General features: G+C 41.7%; 2 protein-coding genes across 2 annotated transcripts; one reads left to right on the forward strand and one right to left on the reverse strand.

Moving 5' to 3' along the window:
- Positions 1 to 7,980: 7,980 nt before the first annotated feature.
- LOC130686679 (uncharacterized) lies at positions 7,981 to 9,909 on the reverse strand. Its single transcript, XM_057509822.2, has 4 exons — positions 9,712 to 9,909; positions 9,152 to 9,638; positions 8,590 to 9,084; positions 7,981 to 8,520 (listed from the first exon to the last, which is right to left on the reverse strand). Exons 1-4 carry the CDS (start codon positions 9,870 to 9,872, stop codon positions 8,149 to 8,151), a joined length of 1,515 nt encoding a protein of 504 aa, XP_057365805.1. The 5' UTR covers positions 9,873 to 9,909; the 3' UTR covers positions 7,981 to 8,148.
- Positions 9,910 to 13,279: 3,370 nt separating this feature from the next.
- On the forward strand, positions 13,280 to 17,951 carry LOC130686599 (frizzled-5-like). Its single transcript, XM_057509717.2, has 5 exons — positions 13,280 to 13,827; positions 14,160 to 14,865; positions 15,234 to 15,488; positions 15,583 to 16,122; positions 16,191 to 17,951. The coding sequence occupies exons 1-5, from the start codon at positions 13,569 to 13,571 to the stop codon at positions 16,552 to 16,554; spliced, it is 2,124 nt and encodes a 707-aa protein (XP_057365700.1). The 5' UTR covers positions 13,280 to 13,568; the 3' UTR covers positions 16,555 to 17,951.
- The last annotated feature ends 685 nt before the right edge of the window (positions 17,952 to 18,636 follow it).

Below are 18,636 nucleotides of genomic sequence, written 5' to 3' on the forward strand. Positions count from 1 at the left end.
AAAAAAAAAAAAGAACAAGATGCAGGCCACACGCTACATTGAAGGCGAACCAGAATATCATCAAAGTGCGACACATAAAAACTGAGATTGCGTTATCGAATAACGATCAAATCAAGCGCGATGCACGCGCTATTTGAATGGTTAACATCTTCGTTTTTTCCCCGTGAGTACCGCACGTTTGGGTTGATTGCCTCTGTTACTTTCTTCGCGTGCGTGTGGCAGCTAACGCGATTTCTACTATCCCCCTGTCTAATTATGATTGTCATGCAAGCAGAGAAAGGTTGCTGTGCACGTCAATATTGATAACGCCATTTTCAACGAATTCCACGAATTGACGATCGATGAGACGAGTCAAATTGTTCGAACAGGAATCGAAAAAATTAAAAATATGTAAAAACAACAAATATGACAAAAAGTCATTTCAAATAGCGAATGATCTCGTTAAAAAACAGGGCAGAATAACGGGTTACTTGTCACAAGTTCAATGCAAGGCGTTACAAGTCGCTAAAGTTTCAATTTTATCCAAAACATTTTGGCTTCGTTATTTCTATAAGAAAATGAATTTTCTCGCTTTGATTTCCGATAAAAGAATGTTGTCAGTCGTAATTATCGCTTGTCTTATGATAATGGCACCATTGATAGGAGCCCAACTGAACAATGGGAACCCTGATCATTTAAACCAAACCAATAGCAACTCAATCATTGCACCACAGCCGGTCAGAGGCGATCAAACGATTACGCCAACATCAGATACGAATCCGGAAATCGTAACGAAAATCTATGAAGATCAAATTGTTAGGACTGTCATCAAAACTGTGAAAAGTTCGCTCCCATCTGCTACCGATACGGAAATCCTCATCATGCTATTATTGTGGATTTGGGGCTTCACTATGCTCAACGTCGTCATCAGCGTTTTCATGTGGATTTGCCTTGCCTGTCGTTAAGCAATCAAATTTCAAAAGCCATTTTTAAAATGCCACTTTCATTTCTCTTCCAATTGGCCTCAGATTAAATACAAAAATGAAACTAACAAGATCTCTACGTGTGTTTTTAATCTAGCTTAAACAGCGATAGTTAAGCAACACTTTTCTTGCTAATTCACAGCGAAAAACAAGAATTTCTAACTTTCCCTGCTCATTGTAGCTCATAAATCACATGTTAAGAAGAATTGCTAATAGCATTTCCTGCGGCTATCATTCTCAATCTCTTACGGTTTGACCATGAGAAAGGAATGCAAAGTGAGAGAACCATCTCATAAAAACTGGCCGTCTCCTTTGTCTGATGGTACGACCTTGCACAATCAACATGAGCTGTATGGCATGCGACCTCCATTTGCGATTGGACATGGGCCTCAGTGTCAGGCAAAGGAGGCCCATCTACCATACAAAGACAAATGGTTTACTAAGAATGGAAAGTGAATACATTTGAACGTTCACGAACGTTGAACGCGGTTCGAAAATACCGCGGCAACATAGAAACAATGGAAATAAAACATTTGCAATTCAAAAACAAATTCAAATGCACACAAAGAGCGCGATAGGGTGCCTTGCTAGTTAACAGCGGAGAATACGACGCTTATAACTAGATAGAAGTTTCCATTTTTTTTTTAGCTACTGTTTCGTTTACTGACTGAGCAAAAATGAAGTTGTGTACTTTATTGTTTACAGCCATGATGCTGTTCGGCTGGTACGAAATTGGATCCTTCTACTTGATTGTTTTACTCTGCGTCTCGTTTTGCCGGCAAGTGATCAACATGTTGACATTGGCAGCCACAATTGCCTTGATCCTAATCATAACAAACTCGGTGCTTGCTGAACAGAACCACAACGACATCTATGGACTGGATCAAGTAACCATCATTGGACCACCCATTCCAGCAATGTTGAGGCGAGATCAAGCTACAGCAGAGACGGGCGAGTCAACGATCCGGAAACAAATGGACAGAACGAAATTGTATTACTCGCTCGACGTCAAAAGAATCATTGGATGGACGAGAAGCTCAATGCCAGGCGCTACAGATATCGAACTGTCTCTCATGCTTTCCTTGTGGATCTGGGGTTTCAGCGTGTTCAACTTTATCAGCGTTTTGGTCTTATGCTTTTGGCGGAATGCCGCATAAATAAACACGAAATGTCAAAATATTTCTCGATTCAAAAGAAACTGATACGGAAATAAATAATCCTGTTACCACCAAAAAAAAAATCGCGTTTCATTTAAATAACATGGTTATCTAATCACAACAACAACCCAAAAAAACAAAGAGACTTGAAAAGAAACCTGAGACAGTGTCAAAAACAATCGCGTTTCACGCTCCATGGAAACATAACCTCAGGAAAAACAAACAAGAAGGGATGGCAGATTATGTTTGAATGTTTAACAAGATGAACATCGACGCCTTCCCCAGTTTAGTTTCCACCAACCCTCCCTAATCGACATTGCAAGGGCTTCTTGTGCCCAGCTCGAAAACTTGAATTGCTGTAACGCCGCAAACTTTTCATCGGCTGCCGGGATTCGTTTTTATCTCTCTTTATGCAACTTTACACATCCTAGCGATAAAAATGCCATTATTTGATTTCTATCTTTAAAAAAAAAAAGTAACTTTCCAACCCCACCCCATTCTCAAAATATAAACACATTTTTGTTGTCTGCTAGAATATCGGAATAAAAATGTTAAGTTCTTCAAATTCCGCGGAACTGGTGGCAATTTCAAACACTATCAACGGGGCACGTACAATAATCCTGCTTGCACCATAGAATGTAAGACACGGCTTACTTCCAAAGATAACGTATAACAGATACTTATGAAGAGTAAACATTGACGGAAGCCGTAAACCTGCACACTATTTTTACATCGTAAAAATACAACAAAAGGCGAACATCAAAGACAACAAGACCGTCTCTAGCAGCGAGAAAAAAAAAAATAAATAAAAAGCGCAGTCAGAATGACAACAATTACTTTTTACGACCATTAAGAACGGGTCATAATTTTCGAGAGGAAAAAAGAAAAACATTTTCGATAGACGGCAGACATAAAAGTCAAAGATCAGTCACGACTTATCACGCTGGGCAACGCCAAACGCATTTATCTGAATTACGTAGCCAAGTTAGCTGCGTGCGCGCTGCCATCCGCAATGGTTGCCTGGGTAACGACGGATAAGTGTGGATTCAACCCATTTAGTCAACGAAGCGCTCAACGTCCACATCGATCGTCTTGTAGACACAATCGTTTTTGATCGCTACCCCCAACAGTTTAGAGATTGTGTAGCCTACTTCAAAAATCACTTACAATGTCTTTTTCATCGTCTTCAAAACAAAATCTGGAATCGAGAGAATTCCAAGATGCTCGTAAACATCGAAACGAGCACGTCGAACAGGAAATGGATAGTCATAAAAATAGGGCATTAAAAAATGATGGGGTTCTAAAAAAAATTGGCCAAAAAAAATGCGAGAACGGCATGTTCATGAATTGGTTAGCCGTAAAAGTGTAACCTGTTCACGGCTCACGCAGAGGCAGCAATCAATTGGACAAGGCACTCTATGAAAAACTATGAATTTTCGAAACGTTTTCCACGAAAAAGCACATCTGCTACGACGACAGACTTTAGTAAAACAAGAGAATAAAAATCCTCATTTCAATACAGATTAAGACCGATAAGGAAATTGGACACGAGCTAACTAAAAGAGTTAAAAATAAAAAGAGCATAAGAAATGAAATGGAAATTCCTATGGATTATCGCAATCTCGCACAAGGAGCAGTTATCGATGGCAGTCTTCGGAATGACCAAAACACACAAAGAGAAAGTATTTTAAAAATAGGAATGCTGGATTAAGGTTTCAAGTCGTAAACAAATCGAAATGCATGTCGCCTACGTGCAACAGTTCGGATAGAAAATGGCTGCATGAAAAAAGATGCAAACAAAGGTGACTGGAAACGTCAACATAAGAGTTGACATTAGACTCGTATCAACAACGACTAACGATATGGCGATCGATTTAACATACGCGCAGTTCTGACTGCCTTTATACGCAACACGTTTAACGCAAAGAACGTGTCTGAGTTTAAACACTAGAGACAGGTTAATAGAATTCTTTGTAAAAAGGGAGAACATCAACAAGGCAAACAACATGCGGCAAATTGCAAAAAAATCGATTTGCAAAAAGAAAACTGAACTTAATTGTTACTTTAAGACAAATCGATGAGATTCATCAAATTTTTTGAGGTGTCTAATCTGCTGTAAAAGAAACACCTCCAGTAACGATCGTGGGAAACTGCGAGAGAACAAAATTTCTCAGGGTTCATCAAAGACAATGAAAAAAAAAATGCTTTTAAACACATAAAAAGATATGCGCCTATCGTCCCATCAATTAGAGGTGGGTAGTGCTAGCCGTACATTTCCAAGAATCATTTAAGCCTACTTAAGGCACACTTCAAACCAATTGTCTCAACAGGTATAGGAGAACACTAATTGATGGGCGCAAATACTTGTAAATGTGGGCTTTACCCCACTTTTAAAAAGGACTTAAAAGGGAAACTCATTTGTTACTGTACAACAAGAAAAAAACTAAACTAGTGAGCTGAAAACCAGATCAACCGCCACACATTCATTCAAAGACGAAAATGGATATGCACTGGTAACCTTATTACATACACACCCACATTTTCAGCCGTACCGAAATGCAGGTTTTTGGGGGGCGACTTCTTCCTAATTATGTGAATTCCATTTTCGTCCAATTAATTCACAATAGAAATGAGTAATTCGTCAAAACGTTTGATATTTTTTGATTGATGGATTTTGTTATGAGGTAATAGTACATCCATCTTTCAAATGGCTAAACGTTTCTCTTCTTTCGAACAAATTAAATGCCGTTCCATCATTTTGGCCTTTATTTCACATTTGGCGTGAAAGGAATTTCAACGCATAGAAGAAGTATAATGAGTGGATGAAACAAGGAAAAAGAAACTGGGTCATCGAAACGATCGGAAAGCAGTTAAACGAGCCATTTCCCAAATTGCGATTGCACTCTATTTTATCAATGAGGAAAGTATGTTCAAAAAATTCTAATCAAGAACTGGCTGATAAACATTTTGAACTGCAACCTGAATACAAATTTAGACAAAATGACCAAAATGGAATCCTTGATTCGTTGTTATTCAAAACCATTCATTTCGTTTGTTTTTCTGGTCCAACTCGATTGCAACATTCCCGTGCCATAGATGGGGCAGGCAAGAAAACAAGCAAAACAGAACCTGATTGAAAATCAAATGAAAATCAACCAGTTCAATCTTACAAAAGAAAAATCGACTGTAAAAGTGATAACGAACACACATCGAAACCAGATGTCAAGCGTTCAATCAAGAAGGTGGCCGTCAATCCCTTGCGACAAACATGGCCCCCTAATGAGCACGAAGTTTCACCCAGCAATCACAGGCCAAACTTTCTAAGATATCGAACTACAGAGAAGACATCGCCAGCCACAAAGAACGGGGAAAATGCTGTCTGCCTTTACGACAAGAAAAAAAACTAAATGAACATTCGAGAGGAATAGATGACCTTTCGAAACATTCATTTTACGTTTGAAGAGAAAACTTCGTTGAAAAACGGCGTTAAAATCTTTGCCGTTACAAGAGGTTGACTACAATCCGTCAAAAAGGCATCTGATATCATCTTTAGCAAACTTCCTTCTAGTTTAGTAACTAAATCCCTTTCTCATTAACCGTCGAGTCGACGCCATTACGCCAAAATCCGATCCATCATTAATTAAGAATACCTTCTCTTGTTTAATCATACCTCTAACGTTTGAAATCCGATACGCAAATGTACTTACAAAGCAAACGGTTTTTGAATCCTTCATTTAACTGTTGTAAAACTTGGGAAGTTCAAGACGCCATTTTGTCTTTATCTGTTTAGTAATCAACAAGTCATCCTGTTTCGTTTCTTCCTCTAATGCAACAGCTGCCAGTAATTGACGAGAAAGAAAGATAACATCAACTGGCATATGTCAGAGTTTGGAAAAAAAGAAAGGGGATGAACGCAATTTTGTTATCAAGGTCACGCCATTTTAAAAGACGAAAGAAAAAACTGTCGTGTGTTTCTTCAAGATAACAAAGAAAAAACGAGATTCTAAACATCAACTGCTGACTTTACAGATTGATTGAATTCGCTTTACAACGTTGGGACTAAGGGATTCGACTGGCAATATAAATGGGCGAGGCTAATAGCCGTTGGGGTTCTAAAGGAAACAAACATGTGGTCCATTAACTGTCCAAAAGCTATCTGTACAACCTTTACGACAAGCTGCGAGACGATATGGACCAACGCGTCTTGCAACAGATTCACAATTTCCTAGAAATAACAAAAACGTGTGTGGCACATCAGAAAATGTAAACATCCTTTCTGTAGGGCAATAATAAAGAAACTTGGTGGCCATTAATTAAAGAGGACTGAACCTTACTGTTGTTTCAATCGACTTTTACGAGATTTTATCTCACCGCCAGTTTTAAAAGGTAAGCAACAATGAAAATGACTATATGTTACACGGCTGTTTTGAGCACTAATAAAGTGTTATTTGTTATTTTGGTCTACCTTTTGTTGATCTAGGTGTGAAATTCGTCACCCTGATGTCTCGTTTGCCGGGAAAGACAGGAACCACACGTGTGAAACAAAGGATTCATTTGAAGATGAGTCTGATGACGACTCACGACCTAAAATGGGTGAAGCCTTTTCTTGGTGACATCATCGAATCAAAAACATTCGACAAAAAATAATATAGACTATACATTATTTTAATGATCTTATTTTTTTTTGTAAGAGCTTTTTGCCAAACGAATTTTTAAAATATTAATTAATTAATTAAGACTTTTAAGTAATTAATTAAAAATTTTAAGTATCGATACATTTGCTGTCAACGAGAACTTTCTTTAATCGAACATATTAAAATCTATTTATCATCGTTTCATTTTGTCATCGTAATTTAAAAATCCAGTGGGAGATTGAATCTTTGTTTCGCTAACATTGTTAATCTTTTTATTTACAGATGGAATCAAGACGAAATTGGAAACCTGCTTCCATTTTCCTTGTTGTAGCTGTCATCTTGGCTGTAGCCTAGAAACTCTCGGCTGCACTGATTAGAGGATCAGTGTCCCAGTTAATAGCCCCGTAAATCACAGTGGAAAGCCAATAAAAAGTGATCATTAAAATAAACACGACTCCCTAAGCTCCAGCACGCTCGTAAATAAACAAACATGGCCCCCAAAGTGGCTATAAAAATGTTCCAAGCCATCCACCAAACTCGGAATATATTCCTTATTCCGAGTGTAGGTACCACTGTACTTACGTAGCCTGTTATAGTACGTGATTATTACGAGTCGGAAGACGTAGGCAAAGTCGCATGCAAGTCTGATCGGCATTTTACGACGTGTGTTACTCAGCTATTTTGGAACGTTTTAAGAGACTAAAAGAGTCGCCTATGTGATGACGTAAAACCAAAGAAAAGGGAAAAATAGAAATAAAAAAGGGCGTCTGGCAATCCTGGCATAGAAATATTGTTCGAGGCTTAAAAAATATAAGGAAACAGAAACCAAATGTTGGCGTATAATGAGGAGGGTTGCATACACTGAGAGGCAGCTGGACTGCTTTGCCCATTAACCCCGGCTCGCATGCGTCACGCTAGCCTTGTCAACATACACAACATCCCCTGGTGAGAGCGCGCGCGCGCGCTCATACAGAACAGAACACATAAATAACAGTCGTCGACTCATTTCAGAAAAGATTTCCCAAAAGGAAGGGGGGAGGCGTACAAGGGAAAAAAAACACAGCTGATCGATCACTCGGCAACAGATGGGCAGATCGTGATTTAATACAGCCCGTGTTGCTGCTGTCCTTGTCGACAGTTCGGACCAGTCGAAGATGACGGATGTGTTTGTTTTCCTCAAACAAACGCAGGTCAAAAGGGCGCAACAAGAGTCTAGAAACTAACAACAAAAAAAAACGGTAAAGTATATTGTTTCCTAAAGGAACAAGAAAAAAAAAAATAGCCAAAAAACGTGATAATATAACAGCTGCATTCAGAAACAAAAATAATATCATTGTTTTGGACGGAATTGCAATGAAGCGTATACGTAAGAATGAGTATTTAGCAGGGCCTTATTCATTTCAACGCAGGAGTGTAGACTTCGTATTCAAGAATGGAAAAGTTATAATCGCCCATGAGCGAGTCGGGGGAAGCGTCTTCACCGTCATAGGAATGTGGCAAATTCGAGTACGAATCCATGTTGACATGACATTGATCCGAGACATAGAGGTCAGCACCTGCTCCAAAAATGGGCCCGCATTCGAGGTGGTAACAAATGCCGAATGTCTTTTTCGTGATGTCGAATCGCTGCGGAGACACGTGACCATGCCCATCCACTAGAGTAAAGAGGAAGGCTCTATCCGATGCGATGTAACGTCCTTTGTTGCTCACAACGGGTTGACTGGCCGGTGGAAGAGTCCAGGGAACATCGGTGAATCCACCACAGACCTTTTGAAAAATTCCAAATAAAGGATTTGATTAATTGATAGCTTTTCGTTGAATTTGGTGCCTACCAACCTCGCCCTTGGGTCCGAGAATGATGACGTAGAGAGGTGCCAAGCCGTCGCAGATGCGATGGAATTCGGAAGCGGAAAAGTCGTACTGCGACGCACGAAAGACAAGTTTCCAGGTGACACTCGAGAGGGTTGAATGCGAGTTCGAGTACCATTGATTCAGCACGTTTTGCAAAGAAACGCGATCTCGGTTGAGAATCTGCGAATTAGCAAAGGCTTTGGTGGGCACGCGCGGTTGAAGTCGTTTATCTTCATGGTTGACGGGTTGTTGAGGCAGCTGCTGTTGCTGTTCGCGGAATTTCGCTGGCAAAGCCGCTAGTCTGTATCGTTCGAGGGAGACTTCCATTGGGACGGCTCCTGTCGGTTCGACTTCCTCGGCAAAGACTTGGCTGTCGATCAACAGAAGCCTGACATGATTGATGACACCTCCCAAAGACTGACAAACGCGCTGACGTTCGTCCTCATTCCACAATTGAGTATTCGACTGAGAAACATTGGCCTGGTCGTATGAATGGATGAGTTTACAGAACCAAAAACCAAAGAAAAAATAATGTACATTAGCCTACCTGATGCCTTGCCCAGTTCAGCACTGCTCGCCAAATTTCAACCTCCTCCAAAGCTAAATGGTCAGAAGAAACCAAGCAAATGAGGGCATCTTTCGATAACCTCAAGAAGGCAGTAGTTTGAAAGCACTCGATAGCATTGTCACCAATAAAATGGACACAACGCTCCACGAAACTTGGGCTGGAAGTGTTGTTCCTCTGGATTAGCTGATCCTCTTTGGCCAAAGCTGAAGCCAGCAAAGCGCAGGCATTGTCCACATTTAGGCTTCTGGTGATGTGATCCTCACAAAACAGCCTGAGTTCTTCCAGGTTCAAATCCTGACACAATGTCCACATCTCAAAGACATTTTGGTCATCCAGGAGAACTTTGCCAGTGTAGAGATAGACGAGAGCCAATTTAAAGTTGTCTGGCTTGTGATTGGGCAATCTAATGGTTTGCGTAGAAGATCCCGGCAGCACAGCCCTCTTGAGAAAAGTGGCAGTCTTACACCTACAAATCAAATGTGAAGTGTTGATGTTTATGGCCAAATGACATATGCATCATCACACCCAAGATTTCATACCGAGCGTTGAGCAACAGGCGATGAGCGTAGAACGCCGTTTCCTCCCGGCCCACTAGAAAGAGGATGTCTGCGTGATCGTGCGTTTCCAACAGCTTCTGTAAATCATCCAACAGACGCGGGACTCCTGCTAGGACGGCATCATTCATCGGCGGGTAAGACATGTTTTTCTTTGTAGCTCGGCGCCGAAAACTGAACCAAAACACAAGCGACCCATGAATCTTTCCTTTCCGAGCTTCTGACAGTTACCAGTACAAAAGTTCTGAGCTCTATTGTTAGATGGCGCTGACCAAGGGCCTTCCTGATCGACTCGATTTCTTTTCATCTTTCTATGTGTTTCTAAGCTCACGCATGTTAACGGTTATTGATTCCTTTATAGACACCACAAAAACTCCTGGCTCGACAGGGGAGACTATTGGAGTGAACAATTTTTCTCTCTTCCTCCTCCTCTCCTTATGCTGCTGTTCCTGCCATGCAATATATCTTTTGATAAAATAAACCGGCAGTGAAGCACGGACGCTCCGTAAATCCCGGAGGGATCCATTAACGCTCACGAAAAAGGGAGAGGGGGGAGAGGAGGTTGTGGATAAAAAGGAAATACGATAGAGAGCTAAATCCATCCAATATAAAAGAGCTTTTTCGGACAGCTACAATTCATTTTCCCCTTCTCGTTCATTTCTGCTTCTTTGTCTGATTCGAAATGAAAAAAAAGCAAGATGAAGTGAGGAAAATTTTGATCAGCAAAATACTATGTTTTGATTTTGATATTCTTACTTAAATGCAGCAATACGTTGGTGAAGTTTAGGGGCTTTGGGTCCGCCATCTGAAATTGAATTACTAAACAAGCGTCAAAGGAAAATTAGTCCGTGTTATCAATGTCTTCTCCATCTGATAAAAAAGTTACTCAGTCCCAACGCTGGGTTGATTGATTCATTTTTAGTTGAGAAACAAGAGGGGAAGAAACCCAACGAAAATGTCTACACGTCATTTTTTTACTAGACAATTTATGTGGGTTTTTCCCTTCTAATCTAATTCACATTAAAAAGAATGGGCCCATAAATAATGATGATGAGGATCCCGTGTTCTGAACAAACAACGATGACAGATAACGTCCCGTGCGTTTCAGGTGAGACGAGTCCATCAGCATCTGGTAAAAGAGCCAACAGCCAATACAAAATCGTTTTACCCAATTTCTCTGAATTTTATAAACTTGATTGAACCGATAAGATCAGAAAATCGAGCAGAAATTCCAGGGATGACTCACGCAAGAACAAGTTCAACTTCTTGCCTCTGTTTTGCATTAAAATCAAGAAAGATGTTCGGGTTTTTCTCTTCCCAATTTGGGTAGCCGTTGAGTGCCTCAACAAGACCAACACACATTTAAAAGAGAAAAACGCTTTGCATAAAGAGAAGAGTTTTCTTATACACAAGTCCATAAACATAATGTTGATACAACTACTATACACGGTTTAACGCGGGGAAAAAAGAAAAACTATACACACAGTATATCTTTTTCTTTTCGAAACGTTATGGGCGTTGTTCCGGACCTGTCAACACTCAATTTTCAAGTTTCTGATAAGGCACATGCGCACGCTGCATTGAATTAAGGGCAAACGCCATGTGTGTGTGAAGAAAGAAGAAAAGAAGAGAGAAGTCTATATATCAGTTAGTGAACATGACAACCCATCAAGTGAGTTGAGCTGTCAAAAAAGCGACACACCCGACGTGTATGCATGTGTGTCTACAGGCCAACAATATGTGTGAACCTAAAAAACAATTTTTTTTTATCGGGTAAACGACAACGTGAATACAAAAGCAAAGGCAAACGAAAAGCTTTCTTTTTCCCTAAATATTTTTAAAAATTTTCAGTCAAACCGATAAGATAAATCGATCGACACTGATATACACAGACGCTTCCATGTCGGACAAGTTGTTGTTGATCAGCCAAAGCCCAAAGAAACAAAAAATCTGAAAATATTACGTTAGGGTCTAAAACATTCCAAACCGCGCCTATGTATGTATATATGGTCATGTTTGTGTACGTGAAAAACGCTGGAGCCCGTGTTTGTTATGTATACATCTCGTCGACTATGAGTGATCCTCTCCAGAAAACCCCAAATAATAATAATAAAAAAAAAAAGCTAAAAAAGAAAGGAGTTTTAAAACATTTCTCTTTGCTTCACTCATCATTTGAGACCAAACTTTAAGGACTTTTTACAGTCCCCCGATTAAAATCGAAAACGGAAGCTGTTGGGTCCTTGGAGTCCACCTTTGTTCAGTGGCCTGCTGCTGTCTGTTTTGCCCATTGTGTAAACAGGGGGGGGCCCACCTCAAACAAATAACTCGCCCATCTTCTACTAAGAAAAATTGTTTACTCACCCCCAGAGTCTTGACTATATGTCCAGTCTTTTTGCTGACATGTATTTATAAATGCGTAGCTTCCCCGTCGAGCTTCTTCTTCCTTTTTTTTGAGGTCAAGCCTCTTTTTTTTTTTTCATTTTGTACAACCACAGCAGGGCCAGCATTCCCTTCGTCACTTTCGCTCAGTCATTCCACTAAAGTAATGCTAGAGAATTATCTAAAGAAAAATGGTAAAAAGAGAAAAAAAGCTAAATAAAAGTATGACAATCAACTGACGAGTCTCGAAGGGAATAATCATTTTCCTGTTCTTAAAAAAAAGGAATGAAGTAAAAAATTTAGACAGGTATTGTTCGTAATCCGCACAGGTGCTATGGAACTCTTTGAAAGCCCATTCCCCCCTTGTATGTTTCCCTTCTACTTTTTGAACTGTTTCTTTTTCCTTTTGAATTCCCACCTTTGATTCATCAACATCATAAGAACGAAGAGGTCAGGTGAAGAGAAGAAGTCGTCCACACCCACCCCTCGTCGTGTCCAACCCCATTTTGATCTCTACTAAATTGACCACAGTCACACACACACACACACAAAAACGAAATGGAGCAAAAGAGAGAGGGGGGATAGTGAAATATTGAGAAGAGATAACAAACGAAAGAAAGCCCTTCCAAGGGGACTCATTTCTTCGACGTGTCAAACTACTTCAAAAGAGGAGGGCGGAGAAGGTGAATCCGGATGAATGCACGAAAATGCTTCTTTTAGGTCTCCCCCCCTCTCATTTCAGAAACAACAGCTCAGCTCCTGTCATATGCATACCTTTTTTTCACCTTGATGAGCTGTAATTGGGCAGAGTATGTGTCTGCTAACAGACAAATTGCTTCGAAATGAACCTTTTTTTTTCACTCACTGACATTTTTATGCTGATGCTTCACAAATTGATAATAATCATTCCCACAAATTTCTTTCTCATCTGTGCCTTATCAAAACACCTTTTTATTCGCTTTTTTCAACTAGGAAAACTGTGACGTTTCACAACACACGCGAGGTGTTCGTGCACCCAGAGAGCGTCAACTTAAGATACAAAAAATCTCTCACCAGATGTCACTGGCGTACCACCTTTTCACCCACACGCCCTCCCCCTTCGACTCCCCTCCTCTCACACCCAAAGCACCCGTGTGTCGGGATAACAAATCGTCAGCCAGTCGTTGTCCGTTAGTGGTGGGATCGAGACGGAAAATTTTTTCACTTGTACTTTTTAATTTCCAAAACACTCATCGGGACATCATCTCTCAACTAAAAAAAGTTGTCCAGTAGTTAGCTAGTCTTCGCGTATCAAATTCAAGGTGCATCATTGACAAATCCAGCGGAAACAGTGCACCAATGCAGACCTTCAAAGTGCGTGTGTATGTTAGCTGAATATTGGTTTCGCTTTCCAATTTTTGTTTTTCAAGCCAATCGTATTGTGGTCATCGTGTGTCCCTGAAATTGAACGAACTGACGCGACCATGGCGATTGGTGTAATGAGGATCGCCGTGATGTTGACGCTCTCCTGCTGGACCGTTTGGTCGATCGATGGATTAACATCCGGATCGAGTGCCAGTGTACCTTCGGTTCTCGGCAGTGCCGTCAACAATGGTGGAAGTAACAGTGGTAGCAGTCCAGTCTTGGCAGTTAAAAAAGACGCCCGTTGCGAAGAGATTACCATCCCGATGTGCCGCGGGATCGGATACAATTGGACATCTATGCCCAACTCTCTCCATCATGGTAAATTGAGGAGACATTTCTTTACTGTGTTTAACTGAACTTTGGAGTTGTTTATATCCCCCCTCGCTTTCTGTGGCATCGTGAATAAATAAATCACGGCCTCACTACCCGACAAGTTCATTATAAATTGCCTAGTCCCTCCTTCCGTCAGCCTTTTATCTTTTGCTATGTAAGAAAGTCTTGTGCTTTGATCTATTTTGGAGTTGGACACACACAAAAAAATTTTTCCTTGAAAAGCCATATATACATACATATAATCTGATGACGACATGGTCTTCAATCTGCCTTTCGCCCTTTTATCGTTTTTTTCTCGTTCTTTTGTAACTTTGCAGAGACTCAAGAAGAGGCGGGACTGGAGGTGCATCAATTCTGGCCTTTGGTGGAGATCCAGTGCTCGCCCGATATGCGGTTCTTCCTCTGCTCCATCTACGCGCCCATTTGCATCCAGGACTACCCGACGTCGATTCCGGCTTGCAAGTCCGTCTGTCTCAGGGCAGAGGCCGGCTGTGCTCCACTGATGCGCAAATACGGGTTCGCCTGGCCGGATCGGATGCAATGCGACAAGTTCCCCAATTTCGGTGATCCTCAGAACCTTTGCATGGACGCCCGCAACGGCAGTTTACCTCCGCCAACTATAACTCCACCGCCGTCGCAACTATTGCCGCTTCCGCCCGAATCCGTTGAGCCGATGGATAGGCCAAAACAAAGGCCGGGTTTGATTCCATCCAAAATCAACTGCAAAGGCCCCAACAAACGTCTCTGCTCCCCCGATGAATTGATGATGAGCACGGGGTCATCTTGCGAATGTCAATGTCGTCCTCCGCTCATCCGGCTCAGCCCCAACGACGGCCGTTACAATCGTTCATCCAGTCTCAGTGTTGGCGGCATTCCCAACTGCCTTTTGCCGTGTTCCAGCCCGTTCTTCTCCGAAGACGAACAGTGGTTCGCCTCGTTGTGGATCGCCCTCTGGGCCGCCATTGCCGCCCTATCGTCTGCCCTCACCTTTGCCACTTTTCTCATCGATCGGCCTCGGTTCAGGTACGTAATAAATCAACCCCGATTCGCCATTCTTTTCATTTGTCGCCATAGGAAATCGAATCGCTTTTCTTTAAAAAAAAAAAAAAAAGTCCAATTCTTTTTGTTGTGTGTTGCTTTCGAAAAGACAAAGAAAGTTGGAAACAGTAGAACAGTCCAAATAAACAAGGCCCCGAGTTACACAATAGAAATTTGTGTGTGATCGGATGGCAGAGGAGAATCCGCCCATGTAGGCGGAATAGGATCTGTTTTTTTGGTCGTTCCCTACTCTTGGTGCCCCTAGCTATTAATATAATGAACTGGTGAATTATTCATTAATGAAAAACTGTTGTTTTGTTTCTTTTCGATGGGGTGTCCGATGTGGTTTATAGGTATCCAGAGAGACCGCTGATCTTCCTGTCGGCATGTTACGTCGGTCTCAGTTTGGGCTATCTGGTGCGAATCGTCGTCGGTGGCCGGGATGTGGTAGCATGTGAAGGAAACGCCATCCGTTACGGCGCCGCTCCGTCGCTCATCACAACCGGAGCCGGAGCCAGTTTTATCGGCGTCAGCAGTTCGACTTCCAGTCCGACCTGTGTCGTCACTTTCCTTCTCGTCTATTTCTTCGGCCAAGCAGCTGGATTATGGTAAATCAAAACGTCCTTTTCTCATTCATTTTTCCCAGTTGATTGACATGTGAATCAATTAACGACACACCCATTTTTTGTTTTGTTTTGTCAGGTGGGTCATTTTGTCGTTGACCTGGTTCTTGGCCGCCGGACGCAAATGGGGTAGCGAAGCCATCGCACGATGCTCACCTTATTTCCATTTGGTGGCGTGGACTATTCCGGCCGTTCAAACGGCCGCTGCTTTGCTAATGGCAGCAGTGGATGGCGATTCATTAGCCGGCGTATGCCACGTCGGTGTCCAGCAAACGGCCTTGCTTCGTTGGTTGGTTCTGTTCCCATTAGGCCTCCACTTACTATTGGGCGGAGGATTCCTGCTGGCCGGACTCGCCGGTTTGGCACGTATCCGACGTGTTCTGAAGGAGCAAGGCCGGCCTAAAGCCGAGAAGCTTGAAAAATTGATGATTCGCATCGGTATCTTCAGCGTGCTTTATTCTGTTCCGGCCGCAATCCTTCTGGGCTGTTACGCATACGAAGTAGCCTTTCACGTTGAATGGGGAAAGACGCTCACCTGTTCCAGTTGTCCGTCATCAGTGGATGCAACACCATTACCATCCTATCAATCACGGCCAGACTTTTCCATCTTTATGCTCAAGTGAGTCGTTTTTCTTCATTTGAAATCCTTGTGTGACGTCATTTGTAATGTCGTGTTGATTGTCTTAGATATTTCATGACGTTGGTCGTCGGCATCACATCCGGTTTTTGGATCTGGTCGCATAAAACTTTGGATTCTTGGCGGAAGTTCTACCGTCGTCTGTGTCACACTCGGCCCAAGACGGCCATCCAGCATCCTCAACAACAACAGCCGCAACAGCTGCACCATCATCATCAACAACAGCAGCAACAACAGTTCCAACAGCAACAGCAGCAACTGATGGCCCCGACTGTGCCGCCTCTACCCGGCCAGCATCACCACCAATACCCGATGAGTAACAAATCGTCCAGTTTGATCAAACAGCCGTTGATGCAGAGCGTCCAAAGTCATCTCGGCAGTACGTATAAAGCGCCTCCGTTGAGTCACGTCTGAGACTTTCCTCCCCTTTTTCCTCATCCGTCGGTTGAGCCTCCGCAGCCTCCGCCCTGGATACCCCCCTCCATTCCAATCTGACTTGAATTCAACATTATCTCATCAAGTTTTACGTCGCTAGGGGAACAACTTTTTCCTCCCTCCTTCTTACCATTCTCTTTTCTCTCCCCCCCACTACTTTTGCTCCTGTTCACATTGAACCAACAGAGAAGGGTCGCGTATTGATCGTGCGGATTCCCCTCGGTTCCACCATCCTCCCAACTGGGCTCTCCATCGCAGCCAAGGGACGTCGAAGAACGTAAAGCTGAAGCTTAAAAAAGCCTAGAACCACACAACCAAAACTCTTGATCGTTAAGGAGGGACAAAACTCTTTTGTTTCTTGCCTTTTTTTTAATCATGGAGTTCCCATGGACAATTTTTTAATTCTTCCAAGTCTATTCAAAGAAAAAAAAAGTCATTAACGATGGATTAACTCAAGGAAGGAAGAAAAAGACAAATCTCTCAACCTTTTTTTCGATGGTATTACCTGTAAGGAGAAAAAAGGTGAAGATGATCCCGGTCATCAACTCCCAATAGAACGCGTAGGGGGGGGGGGGGAGTCCATCATCGTCGTCGACACAAATTTACTATTTTTTACGACAACGTCGAAAAATATTTTTGGAAAGTTTTTCCCCCATTTTTTCTTTTCTTTGTGGGGTGCACGAAGAGAGAAATTGGAGACACGTTTTGTCTGTTTGTGTGTGTGAGGATGTGCAGGCCCCCCGTTTATGTCAACACTTTTGACGCCCCAAACTCTTCAAACTCTTCCTTCTGCACACACACAACATACACTTACGATATACTACCTTATGTACATATATATACATAGTAAACTGCTATATAATATAAATATTTTTTAATTTTATTGTGTTATACTGTGTACTATTACCTTGTGACTCCCTTTTCTTTCTTTTGTATTTTTTGGTTTCGCCTCTCGCAGTTCTAGTCACGCAATTCCCCTCATCCCTTTTGGACCAGGTAGAAAATGTTTTGATTTTCATGTCCCGTATGTGCCATGATTGTTGATATTTATATACTATTTACAAATAGGCTTCAAATTAATTATGCAAAAACACAATTTCTTCTCACGATCGAATCAGATGATTTTCTAGGAAAAACCAAAAGAAAAATTAAATCCAAACAATAAAAAAAGGTATACGAATCTAAGCCACGTCATCTTTATTGTAATAAATGTTCATGTTCATGTGTGTAATGTGTCTGCGTTCATCAACACATCGGATGCTGTTCGGCCATCTTTTTTGTTTATTTTGTACGTATATGTGTTTGTATAATGGAGCGAGCTACCTGTTTTTGTCAAAACCGTCGTACGATTGCGATAATAAACAAAAACCCCCATCTCTTTTGTTTTTGTGGCTTTCTGTATACTTGTCCGAACTCTACAACGCACACCACGTCTGTGTTTAGGCAAAGCACGTACCACATTCTTGCAAAGCCTAAAACTTAGGGATCTTTTTCACTGGGCTTACCTCTCTGCACACAAAGCTGGAAACATTTTCACTTTGAACTTTTTTTTCACGTCCTGGAAACAAAAAAAAAGGGCGGTTTTGGATAAAGACGAGAACTTTGTCAGCCAGTCTGTACGAGTAGTTGCAGACAGCAGACGATAACACCACGTGAATGATTGCAGTCATTACACAGCAGTACACACAAAGACTCGTCTGCTGCGTGATTGTGATTCATCTTCTGTGTCTTTGTTATATTTTAAAGAAGAAAAAAAGAAGATGAATGTTTTCTTACATTTAGTTCGTCTTTTGTCATTTTCTTTATGGTTTGTTTGCTTGTTACGATAAATAGCACGTCATAGGTCTGCTGTGGCTAGATATTCATAAGAGTGTGGCGTGACGTTTTGATTTATGAACGTACCAACAACAGGGAAAAGAAGCTTCTCCTTCTACACCATTCGGCGACGATGCAGTAATCAAGTTGATTAAAAACAGGCCACAACAAGAGAGCAAATATACATACGACTCGACAGGTGATTCATCAGCTGACAGACGGCTGCATTCGCATTATAGAGTGAAG

This window comes from Daphnia carinata, chromosome 2 (assembly GCF_022539665.2).
Source record: "Daphnia carinata strain CSIRO-1 chromosome 2, CSIRO_AGI_Dcar_HiC_V3, whole genome shotgun sequence".
In the NCBI taxonomy this organism is placed as follows: domain Eukaryota; kingdom Metazoa; phylum Arthropoda; class Branchiopoda; order Diplostraca; family Daphniidae; genus Daphnia; species Daphnia carinata.

Excerpts from the sequence above, each read along its gene's own strand:
- LOC130686679 (XM_057509822.2), bottom strand. The coding sequence starts at position 9,872 with ATGTCTTACCCGCCGATGAATGATGCCGTCCTAGCAGGAGTCCCGCGT. Across the intron at positions 9,085-9,151 it reads TGAACTGGGCAAGGCATCAG|GCCAATGTTTCTCAGTCGAA; the intron begins GTAGGCTAATGT and ends TCATACGACCAG. Across the intron at positions 8,521-8,589 it reads TTCTCGGACCCAAGGGCGAG|GTCTGTGGTGGATTCACCGA; the intron begins GTTGGTAGGCAC and ends ATTTTTCAAAAG.
- LOC130686599 (XM_057509717.2), top strand. The coding sequence starts at position 13,569 with ATGGCGATTGGTGTAATGAGGATCGCCGTGATGTTGACGCTCTCCTGC. Across the intron at positions 14,866-15,233 it reads ATCGATCGGCCTCGGTTCAG|GTATCCAGAGAGACCGCTGA; the intron begins GTACGTAATAAA and ends TGTGGTTTATAG. Across the intron at positions 15,489-15,582 it reads GGCCAAGCAGCTGGATTATG|GTGGGTCATTTTGTCGTTGA; the intron begins GTAAATCAAAAC and ends TTGTTTTGTCAG.